The sequence below is a fragment of the Cyclopterus lumpus genome, chromosome 14 (genome assembly GCF_009769545.1).
Source record: "Cyclopterus lumpus isolate fCycLum1 chromosome 14, fCycLum1.pri, whole genome shotgun sequence".
NCBI classification, from domain to species: domain Eukaryota; kingdom Metazoa; phylum Chordata; class Actinopteri; order Perciformes; family Cyclopteridae; genus Cyclopterus; species Cyclopterus lumpus.
This window is the reverse complement of record NC_046979.1, coordinates 22124631-22137292: the sequence shown is the minus strand read 5'-3', so window position 1 is coordinate 22137292 and position 12662 is coordinate 22124631. Positions and strand designations below refer to the sequence as shown.

At 45.8% G+C, this 12662-nt stretch overlaps 1 protein-coding gene across 1 annotated transcript in view; it reads right to left on the bottom strand.

Moving 5' to 3' along the window:
• ntm (neurotrimin) overlaps positions 1–11895 on the bottom strand; it is a 129240-nt gene extending 117345 nt beyond the window's left edge. The window contains exon 1 of the mRNA XM_034550568.1: positions 11723–11895. Within this exon, the coding sequence (XP_034406459.1) occupies positions 11723–11895 (173 nt within the window). The remainder of the gene's footprint in view (positions 1–11722) is intronic.
• Between the last annotated feature and the right edge of the window lie 767 nt (positions 11896–12662).

The window sequence follows — 12662 nt, the reverse complement described above, 5'->3', positions numbered from 1 at the left end:
GGGCACTTGTCCAATCAGACACACTTCATTACAGACGCTTTGTAATTTCCTGGACAGTATTCAAGGCAGAATAAATCACATCAAAGCAAGACAAGTGTGAGAGGGGACACAGAGAGAAAAATGAGAAAAATATCTTCCAGAAATGACTAAAAATGAACCGCCACTGTTCCACAGTTCAGAAAGTCCTCACACTGTAATCCACTGGAGATATGGGATTATTCTCCTCAACAATATGCAGAGCTGGAACATGTAGGCCAAGCTCTTTCCCAGAGTATCTGTCACGAAATACAACACCAGACAACTCCACGGTCTTTCTGATTAAGATTTGTAGATGAAACGTGCGATTGCAGCATATGACATAACTGCCTTTTAGATAGCGGATTAATTATCCGAGTCTTATTTGGTACTTCAAATCTCATTGTAATGATTGGCCTTTTTAACGGGTTTCACACTCATTTAACCTGCTTAAGTAATAAAACTGTATCTTGAAATATGGTGCAGTTATAAACCATCTCTAAATATGTATAAAATGTACACTATGGCAGTCTTACTGTAACCCTCATCAAGTGTGAGGGTTAGTCCTGATGCATGGTAGTCCCCGTCATCACTTATGAATGTGTATGAATGATTAGTTAGTCCTGATGCATGGTAGTCCCCGTCATCACTGTATGAATGATTAGTTAGTCCTGATGCATGGTAGTCCCCGTCATCACTTATGAATGTGTATGAATGATTAGTTAGTCCTGATGCATGGTAGTCCCCGTCATCACTGTATTAATGATTAGTTAGTCCTGATGCATGGTAGTCCCTGTCATCACTGTGTGAATGATTAGTTAGTCCTGATGCATGGTAGTCCCCGTCATCACTGTGTGAATGATTAGTTAGTCCTGATGCATGGTAGTCCCTGTCATCACTGTGTGAATGATTAGTTAGTCCTGATGCATGGTAGTCCCCGTCATCACTGTGTGAATGATTAGTTAGTCCTGATGCATGGTAGTCCCCGTCATCACTGTGTGAATGATTAGTTAGTCCTGATGCATGGTAGTCCCCGTCATCACTGTGTGAATGATTAGTTAGTCCTGATGCATGGTAGTCCCCGTCATCACTGTGTGAATGATTAGTTAGTCCTGATGCATGGTAGTCCCCGTCATCACTGTATTAATGATTAGTTAGTCCTGATGCATGGTAGTCCCCGTCATCACTGTATTAATGATTAGTTAGTCCTGATGCATGGTAGTCCCCGTCATCACTGTATGAATGATTAGTTAGTCCTGATGCATGGTAGTCCCCGTCATCACTGTGTGAATGATTAGTTAGTCCTGATGCATGGTAGTCCCCGTCATCACTGTGTGAATGATTAGTTAGTCCTGATGCATGGTAGTCCCCGTCATCACTGTATTAATGATTAGTTAGTCCTGATGCATGGTAGTCCCCGTCATCACTGTATTAATGATTAGTTAGTCCTGATGCATGGTAGTCCCCGTCATCACTGTGTGAACAGGTGAATGGTGTAGTGTTAATGTGCTTTCAGTGGTCAGAAGACTAGAAAACAGATATACAAGTACAGTCTATTTACATCCATTGAACAACTAACCCTTTTCTACACGACTGCATATAAAGAATAATTAAAGGACAAACCAATATCTCGTCCTGTTTTCAAATCAAATCCTCAGATGTTTGTTTCAGGTGTCCCACAGGGATCAATATTAAGCCACCTGCTATTTACTCTAAAACATACACTACAGCTAAAGTCCAGCCAAACGTGTACACGTACACTCATTACGGTCTTTACAAATAAAAGTTCCATCTTCACAGGAAACCACTTGGTTCGGTTTAGGCGACAACATTACTCGGTTAGATTTAGGGAACACATCGTGGTTTGGCATGAAAAATAACTTTGCCAGTGGTGTTACTTAAAAGTACATAATTTACGTGACAAATGAACTCATGTTGACTTTCTTAGTCAGTTAGTTGCAACTTCACAACTATTTGTCACTTAATAGTACAAACTGCTCCTTTAAAAATGGTTGTGTTAACAATTTGTTTCTGCTTCTCACGAGTGGGCAAAAATGCATTTTAAAGTTAAGGTTCTACTTACTTATATTCTTATTAATTCTAGTGAATGCCCTGTATGTTTGTGACTGACATGTAAGCCATCTGCATCTGTGCATTCTGCATTTCATAATAGATCTGTGCCATTTTGCTGATGACATAAGCAAGAAAAGAGGTAAAAGATATCAAAATATGTCTATAATGTAGCACACCTAAATTATAGTGAATTCCCATGCTGTAACAAACCGGAGAAGGACCACAATGCATTGTGCTACATAGAAATGTATGATTTTCAGACTAAAGAATAAGTGATATACACTAAGCAGAAAAAAGAAAAATCACATCTACCAATGAGAAAAATGCTTTCAGCTATATTACAACTCAATTAGAAAGGACCTTATAACTGATGACTTGGTACAGTGGTCCTAATCTTGCTATCGGAGGCTTTTTATTTTGACGGTGAAAAGCCCTTTCTGGGATAGTAATGTGAAAACAATAAGTGAAAACGTGGGGCTGATGGAAAAAAAAGCCTGGCTAGACGATGCAAGGTGAAAGAAAATGGAATTACAAAGAGAATCGTTAGCATCCCTCTGTGAAATCAAATTATCAGCTTTCCAATCTTGGCCCGTGGCATTCGAAGAATTAAATGAACGTCCCCTAGAGAGCGGCTTAAACTTCACAACACCGATACATGTATTCTCATGCAACAAGCTAGAAGTATAAGTATAAGAACACACATTCACACATGCGTCAGGAAACTATTTGTGCGTCCCCGTTTGGAACAAAGCCTCGCTCCTGAGACATTTAACCTGAATCTTTGATGCGTTCATCGGGCGACGAGGAGCGAAAGGAATGAATGTGAACACGATGTGGTTCTGAAACCGCCGCAGTCTGCTCAGGTAGATAAGCGTCTCGGAAGGTTTGGCGGCTCACCTCGGCCACCGTGGCGACATTCATTAATCACAGTCTAAAGAGGCAGCGTGTCTCATTTAAAAAAAAAAAAATCCATTTGAATGGACACACATCCTTGGGAAATTAATGTGCTTCTCATTGAATCCAGTTAGAGTCTGTTAATATCAAGCACGGCGCGGTGTGGTTTTTTTGTACACAATTTATTACGGATGGAGATTTACAGTCTTTACTTAAAAAATAGTTCACAATTTGCTTTGGCGATGGCGGTGTGGTCTCTGTGAAGCGAGCTCAGCTCAATCAGTCGGACAGAAACACTCCCATCGTCTCGTTCTGGGTGCAATCAAATGGCATCGCAGTTAAGAAATCCTCTTCTCCAGACACGCTCTGCTAATCAACAACATGTTGTCAGAAAATGACACAACAAACTTCCATCTTTATAATGCCTACAATTCCTATTTGTATTCATATGGATATAGTGTGCAACTTTTTTCACGATGCCGCACTTTATTTAGATATATTTCAAAAATATCTTTTGTTTTAGGAATTGTATGTGGTCTATTGATGAAGTAACATTAATAACGATGAGGTGGAGGGGAGGGTGAAAACAATTCACCAGAGGCAGGGATATATAGATTAGATGGGGGGGGGGGGCAACGGGGAACACCCAGCCCCCAACAAATATGGCCCCCTGTATATGTGCAATATGTGCCCATGTTGTTGTGCTATAATCTCTCCACAGGAGGTTTTATCAGGGGATCCGCTTGGGGAGTGAGAGCTCAGATCATATCGAGATAAAGTGATAATTAGTGATATTTATTCATCAACTCAACACAAATTAGGCCACGGAACCTGAAAAACAACGCAGGAAGAAAAACAGGGAGCTCTGTCTCTCCTTGGCTCAGAACGTGATACCACCCTCAGTTTTGTCAGTTTGTCAAAAAGGGAGCAACTCTGAGCTTGTTAGCACAGAGCCCAGCAGGAGGGCTGACACTCACGTTGATAACACTGTGTGTGACAGAGGAAGGCAATACATCCTAATTATCCAGGGACTATGAAGGTAATACACATTGTCTCAGCCAGATGAGGGAGGGTGGACTGTACCTGCATCATGTATGCTGCTGCTAATATGTTTGGCTTTTCACCCGGCCCATGTATTCCATGTGCTCCACATGTGCTGCTGGACTGTCATGCACTGTCTCCCCACTGAGCTGGAGAAGGCCACTCCCAGTTGTGTGTGCACTAAGTACAGCTGACTTAGAGGTCATTGTGGACATCACTCAGGATGTCGGCTGACTTTATTCTGTTTATTTCCAATTCTGTTTATTTTGTATAGCCCAAAATCACAAATAACAAACTCCCTTCAGAGGGCTTTACAATCTGTACACATACAACATCCCTGACCTTTGACCTCACATCGGAAATAGAAAAAAAACCTTTCAAGCTGAAAAAGTGAAGAAACCTTCAGGAGAGCAACAGAGGAGGATCCCTCTCCCTGGATGGACAGAAGCAATAGATGTCATGTGTACAGATGAACATAGTTACATAAACACATTTACTGAATATGACAGAATGTATGGACCTCCACAACCGGCCGATAGTCTCATGGATTAAACAACCGTAACATCACCTGTGGACCATACAAACATGATCCATACGATTACTGAAGACAAAGACAGTTCAGACAAGTAAATCTCCTCCTAACGCAACAACTGCAGTTGTTATCCATTGTCAAGATGAGTGAAAGACTGACTTTATGGGCAACTCGACAGCTGGACGGCATTACAAGTTGAGCATGCAGCCTTATAACAGCATGCACTTCAGATTCAAACGCCTTTTCTACCCCCTGTGATGGTATGAGTGGGGCGCTCACCAAAAAGATTAAAGCAAAGTACAAGCATCAATGTAGGCCTGAAACGGCCATTACTACTCAGCCTGGAGGCTTGATGTGCAGACCAGCCAGTCCCGCTGACCTGAGTACGGCTGAACAGTGCATGCCAATAGTAATAGGAGCAAAACTGGAATGAAAAAATGCATCAACAATGCAAGCTCTGTGGCGCAGGCCGGCTCACATGCACAGCAGTAATATGGAACTGATCAGAGGAAATAATGAGCTTTGGCAGTGTAATATACAGCAGACACATGGGACTGTTGCTGATTTGTTCTATGTGACAGCTTACAGTACACTGCTATGGACTGTCAAGGGTCCTGAAGGAGGACGGGACAGCAGTATGCTCTCCATGGTCCTAAAGGAGGACAAGAGTATGCTCTCCATGGTCCTAAAGGAGGACAAGAGTATGCTCTCCATGGTCCTAAAGCAGGGACCTGAAGGAGGACGGCAGTATGCTCTCCATGGGCCTGAAGGAGGACGGCAGTATGCTCTCCATGGGCCTGAAGGAGGATGGCAGTATGCTCTCCAATGTCCTGAAGGAGGACGGCAGTATGCTCTCCATGGACCTGAAGGAGGACGGCAGTATGCTCTCCATTGTCCTGAAGGAGGACGGCAGTATGCTCTCCATTGTCCTGAAGGAGCACAGCAGTATGCTCTCCATTGTCCTGAAGGAGCACAGCAGTATGCTCTCCATTGTCCTGAAGGAGCACAGCAGTATGCTCTCCATGGTCCTAAAGGAGGACGGCAGTATGCTCTCCATTGTCCTGAAGGAGGACGGCAGTATGCTCTCCATTGTTCTGAAGGAGGATGGCAGTATGCTCTCCATTGTTCTGAAGGAGGATGGCAGTATGTTCTCCATTGTTCTGAAGGAGGACAGCAGTATGCTCTCCATTGTTCTGAAGGAGGACAGCAGTATGCTCTCCATGGTCCTGAAGGAGGACGGCAGTATGCTCTCTATTGTTCTGAAGGAGGACAGCAGTATGCTCTCCATGGCCCTAAAGGAGGACGGCAGTATGCTCTCCATTGTTCTGAAGGAGGATGGCAGTATGCTCTCCATGGTCCTGAAGGAGGACGGCAGTATGCTCTCCATTGTTCTGAAGGAGGATGGCAGTATGCTCTCCATGGGCCTGAAGGAGGACAGCAGTATGCTCTCCATGGGCCTGAAGGAGGACAGCAGTATGCTCTCCATGGTCCTGAAGGAGGATGGCAGTATGCTCTCCATTGTCCTGAAGGAGGATGGCAGTATGCTCTCCATTGTCCTGAAGGAGGATGGCAGTATGCTCTCCATGGGCCTGAAGGAGGACGGCAGTATGCTCTCCATTGTTCTGAAGGAGGACAGCAGTATGCTCTCCATTGTTCTGAAGGAGGACAGCAGTATGCTCTCCATTGTCCTGAAGGAGGACGGCAGTATGCTCTCCATGGGCCTGAAGGAGGACGGCAGTATGCTCTCCATGGGCCTGAAGGAAGACAGCAGTATGCTCTCCATTGTCCTGAAGGAGGACGGCAGTATGCTCTCCATGGGCCTGAAGGAAGACAGCAGTATGCTCTCCATTGTCCTGAAGGAGGATGGCAGTATGCTCTCCATTGTCCTGAAGGAGGATGGCAGTATGCTCTCCATGGGCCTGAAGGAGGACGGCAGTATGCTCTCCATTGTTCTGAAGGAGGACAGCAGTATGCTCTCCATTGTTCTGAAGGAGGACAGCAGTATGCTCTCCATTGTCCTGAAGGAGGACGGCAGTATGCTCTCCATTGTCCTGAAGGAGGACAGCAGTATGCTCTCCATGGGCCTGAAGGAAGACAGCAGTATGCTCTCCATTGTTCTGAAGGAGGACAGCAGTATGCTCTCCATTGTCCTGAAGGAGGACGGCAGTATGCTCTCCATTGTTCTGAAGGAGGACAGCAGTATGCTCTCCATTGTCCTGAAGGAGGACGGCAGTATGCTCTCCATTGTTCTGAAGGAGGACAGCAGTATGCTCTCCATGGCCCTAAAGGAGGACAGCAGTATGCTCTCCATTGTTCTGAAGGAGCACAGCAGTATGCTCTCCATTGTTCTGAAGGAGGACAGCAGTATGCTCTCCATTGTCCTGAAGGAGGACAGCAGTATGCTCTCCATGGTCCTGAAGGAGCACAGCAGTATGCTCTCCATGGTCCTGAAGGAGCACAGCAGTATGCTCTCCATTGTTCTGAAGGAGGACAGCAGTATGCTCTCCATTGTTCTGAAGGAGGACAGCAGTATGCTCTCCATGGTCCTGAAGGAGCACAGCAGTATGCTCTCCATGGTCCTGAAGGAGGACGGCAGTATGCTCTCCATTGTCCTGAAGGAGGACAGCAGTATGCTCTCCATGGTCCTGAAGGAGGACGGCAGTATGCTCTCCATGGCCCTAAAGGAGGACAGCAGTATGCTCTCCATTGTTCTGAAGGAGGACAGCAGTATGCTCTCCATTGTCCTGAAGGAGGACGGCAGTATGTTCTCCATTGTCCTGAAGGAGGACAGCAGTATGCTCTCCATGGTCCTGAAGGAGGACAGCAGTATGCTCTCCATGGTCCTGAAGGAGGACGGCAGTATGCTCTCCATAACAGCAGTAAAGTATGAAAGATAGGACAGCACAGTACTTGACTGGAGCTGTCAATTACTTCAACAGGAGTCTGCTGCTATGGTTCCTAGTGTGCTTAGAATACAACATGTGCGTATTTCTATTCATTATGAGTTCATAAGAAATGTAAAGTCTTGCTTGAGATGATAGATGCGTGTAGATTACACACATACTCATCCAAAAGGATGAATCTTAGAGGATACATTCTGTGTTATGCAATCTGATCCCTATTTCTCCACGTTCATCAGTCTAAGTGACTAACGAGAACAATAAGTCTCTTAAGACCCTCCAGTTGATCCAGAATGCTGCAGTTCACAAAAACTAAGAAAAGAGATCACATGACTCCTGTATTAGCTGCTCTGCACTGGCTCCCTGTAAAATCAAGAATCACATTTAAAATTCTTCTCCTCACCTACAAAGCCTTGATTGGTGATGCACCATCATATCTTAAGGAGCTTGTAGTACCATATTGCCCCACTAGAGAGCTGTGCTCACTAAATGCGGGGCTACTTGTGGTTCCTAGAGTCCTAAAAAGTAGGATGGGAGCCAGAGCCTTCAGTTATCAAGCTCCTCTTTTATGGAACCAGCTTCCACTTTCAGTCCTGGAGGCAGACAGTCACCTCATTTAAGAGTAGACTTAAGACTTTCCTCTTTAATAGTGCTTATAGTTAGGGCTGAATCAGGTGCCTCCTGCCTCAAGGGCCTGGCCTCATGCCTCATTGACCCCGCCTCTTTCGTGATGCCTCCTGCCTGGTGGGCCGGCCGGCCGGCCTCCCTCTCTCTTTCTCCTTCTGTTTCATGGATTGTGGAGGTCTGGATCGTGGTCCATGCCTACTACTAATTATTCATACATTTCTGTAATATTCATTGAATGTGTTGTGACTCTGTAACGCTGTTCCTTCTGTACACATGACATCTATTGCATCTGTCCATCCGGGGAGAGGGATCCTCCTCTGTTGCTCTCCTGAAGGTTTCTTACATTTTTGGGGGAGTTTTTCCTGATCCGATGTGAGGTCAGAGGTCAGGGATGTTGTATGTGTACAGATTGTAAAGCCCTCTGAGGATAATTGTAATTTGTTATTTTGGGCTATACAAAATAAACTGAATGAAATTGAACAGTTTTCTAGTATTTAAGTCTCATTCTGAAATCTCTTAAGAGGGTTAGGACTCATCCACATCAGCTACATATTCAGCCATGCCATTGACAATATTAAGGTAACCCTAAGCTACGCTTCCTCCGTAGGGTGGCCGGGCTCAGCCTTAGAGATAGGGTAAGGAGCTCGGACATCAGGGGGGAGCTTGGAGTCGAGTCGCTGCTCCTTCGTGTCCAAAGGAGTCAGCTGAGGTGGTTCATCTAGTCAGGATGCCTCCTGGACGCCTCCCATTAGAGGTTTTCCGGGCACGTCCAACTGGTAGGAGGCCCCGGGGAAGACCGAGGACAAGCTGGAGGGATTATATCTCCCGGCTGGCCTTGGAACGCCTCGGGATCCCCCAGAATGAGCTGGAAAGTGTTGCGGGTGAGAGGGAGGCCTGGGTCGGCCTGCTGAACCTGCTGCCACCGCGACCCGACCCCGGATAAGAGGTGATAATGGATGGATGGATAAGCTACGCTTTCTGTCCTCCAAAACAACACTCCTCTCTGCAGCTCTCACTCACGTTTCCTCCTTTGTTGTCCAGCAACAAGTCACCTCTTGTGAGATTTGAGATTGTGACGTCGCCCCGAGCGAGACTTCGTTGAACACAATAATAATAAACAGACTAGATCAAGAGAAACCATTATTTTTCCACGAATGGGTTCTTTCCATAATGCTGTTCAACACTTATAATGACAATCTGAGCCTATCAGTGGAAATAAAGCACTTTCAGTGGATGTACATTAACGATGCAGAATTACCCCAGAGGATATTGTTGCAGCCCGTTGGCTCAATGCTGGACCAATTTTAAAAAAACATTAGTCAGTTAGACACAAACAACTGATAAAATAGGGACTGGTTGAAAAATTCTATGTTTTCTTTTAGGAGGACATGTGAAATTATTAGCCACCAAACGTCCTATAAATGAGTTTTCTTACCAGTGGGCCCATAACAATGTTTCCAGTGAAAAGTGCTGCAATTAATGGCACTTGTAAAACTGACACATATATTATATATAAAAGAACCCAGATGAGCACAATATTGACCGCCGTGTGGTTTACTGCTGTCCTGTTGTTGGAATCCTAAGATGTCTCCTGTCTCCTCCCCTGTCTCCTGTCTCCTCTCCTCACCGAGTGAGCTCACAGTGAATGAAGCTACAGCCACTTGAGCTCCTCCTCACCTTGCTGATGGCAACGCTGGAGAACAAAGAACCCTGATGACAAAGCAATGCCACGACACAGCAAGTCCAAATGCCTACCTTCAACATACAACATTATATTATCATCGAACAGGGGGAAATTATGTAAAATAAGAACTGGAATCAAGAGTAGCTTTCAACATTTCTATTTTTGCAAGCAGAAATGTAATTGATCATCAATTTGGTTCACTAGCTAATACTTGATTCACCTTTTTTTATTATTATTATAAAGAAATGATCATAAATAAAATGATATCCCCGCCAGGAGAATTACGAGATTACTCGCATGTGTGCGCGCATTCGTGAGTGAGTATGTGTGCGCCTGTGTCTGTCCACTGCTAATCTGCCATTCTGCTGCAGCAAACTGCGTAATATGTCGGTTGTCCACTCATGGCTGCATGCTCAAGGACCTCTCGTGGGTCACACGTCCTCAAAACACTGTTTACTGCCTGTTTTATGCTGCCATTGACCGCACACTGTCCCCCACTGATAACACGGCCAAGTGAGTCTCAGACCCCCTGCTGTCCAGAGACAGAGTAGTGGAAGACCACACTGTATTCCTATGGGGGAAAAAGTGTACCTCCTCTTATAATGTGGGGTCTGTTTGGCTAACAGCTCACAGAACGCACACAGCTGAGTGCACACACACAGTTATCACCAACCTCACATTTACAGGTGTATCCAAACACATCCGAGACTGCACTGACCTTTCTGTATTCAAATTACAAATCAAAACCCACCTTTTCAGAACTGCTTTTAATAAGTGACTAATGTGTGTTTTATGTTTTTAGTGTATAGCTCTTTTATCATGATTTTATTGTTTGTAAAGTGTCTTTGAGAATTTTGAAAAGCGCTCTATAAAAATACATGTATTATTTTTTTGAAGCCTGAATAAACTTGAAACCGTGGTTACGCCCCCGAGACGGAGCAGATTCATGTACACGGTGCAGGCCTCTGCATGAATTAAAATAGAGTTGTACGAGTGAAAACCACGTCTAATACACTTTGGGTATAAAAGCGGGGTTAGCCAACTGTGGCTTGTGTTCATTCACACACACACATACACGCACACACACACACACACACACAGCAGTGGTTGCAGGCACACCTGGCGGAGATCTGCACTACTGAATGCACCTTTCTGATTGTGTAATCTAGTTGTTGTAAATGTACTAATTATGTTATTTTGTGGCATCACAGTGCCATAGTACCCTTAGCCTGCATCATTTGAGTCCAACCTAAAGTGAAAAGACTGTCACCAGGAAAAGCCTGTTGAAAACGGAAGCACGTGGAGGCAGCCTCCAACACACTTCCTGTCACTTCCTTTAAACTCGTTCCTTCAGGCTCACCCGTGGCCACAGTGTGAGGGCAGAAGAGGCCTCCTGCCTCCCACACGTCACATCTCACCAACACGTACAACAAACACAACCTGCTTTTTGGACGTTGTGATTATTGCTGTACATTTCCCGACAGCACTTGAAAGCAGCATAAATCCTTCTGTGTCCAGTAAGCCTCTGAGGGCGCGGAGGAGGGGAAAGGTCACCGCAGACAATCTCCCGTCCCGAGGAATAGTCAATCCGTCTCTAGGCCTGCAGTATTTATTGTATGTGTGATTCCCCCCCCCCCCCCCCCCCCACACACACACACACACACACACACACACACAACAACTCAAACCGCCAAGTCCCTCGTGAACAGCTGCTAAAGTATCGCTTTTGGACTGTTTTCCACAGATAATCCCCCCCACCCCCCCCCCCCACCCCCACCCCCTCACACACACACACACACACACACGCACACACACACGCACACACTTGTTTCCCAACAGCGGGTGCATGATGAAGCAGACACACTTCAGCCACCAAACACTGTAACGTCCAACTTCAAGGGGCTGCATAATATAATAATGTGAATACCATAAACAGTCAAAGCAGCAGCGACTCACCTGAGAAAGACCGTCTCTCCTTGCCGCACGGTGATGTTGTCCATCACTTTGTTGTCGGAGTGAGAATCCCCCTGGCTGCGGACCGGCAACCCTGCGGGCACAAGAAGCAGCATCCTCAGAGAGAGAAGCAGGGCGCATTTGGAAAGAGCCACAAAGTATCCCGGGACAGACATCGTCTTCACACCGAGAGCGAGAGGGGGGAAAGAAAAAGAAAGATCCCACAGCGGAGTCAGTGGCAACGGTCCCGTGGAGATTATTTACCCCCCAGTTCATTAGTGTTAATCCAGATCGGGTAGCCGCGGTGTGCAGCAGGGGAGGAGACACGCGTCCCTATCGGACTGCACCGGAACGCATCCGCTGTTTTACTGCGGGCTTCTTTATGAAGACCGGGAGGAGGAAACAAGAACCCGGTCCTGGTCCTGGTCCTGGTCCTGGTCCTGGTCCGCTGCTGGTCTTATTTCACCAAGTCTCTACCACGAGGAGCCAAAGGAGCGCGCGCCTCGCTTCACGGTGGCATCGTAGCCGCTAAGCTGCAGTGTAACTGCTCGGCGGACCCCCGGTAGACACGAGAGTCCTATGGGGGAGAGGAGGGAGGGGGAGGGGGGAGGGGGGGGATGCAACTACGCGATTTGCATCTGCATCAAGAGCCCGTCAAACAGCTGATGATTCACATCTGCATCAAATATAGCCTCATGAAAAGAAAACGACAACAAAACAACTTTTAGGAATCATATCTGCTGCTCCGGAGTTTGTAACTGAGCCTCTGGTACAGTGCGAGTTATTGTTGTTGTTTGACATTTATTCATGTCGCATAACAATTATATTCCTGTAATGCAAATTCCCCAGAAATTGTTCAACATTACTCTTGAAATTAATAACCTAAACACATCTGTTATAGTGCTGCGACGAAGTAAAATAGTGAAACACGTCGAACACAGTT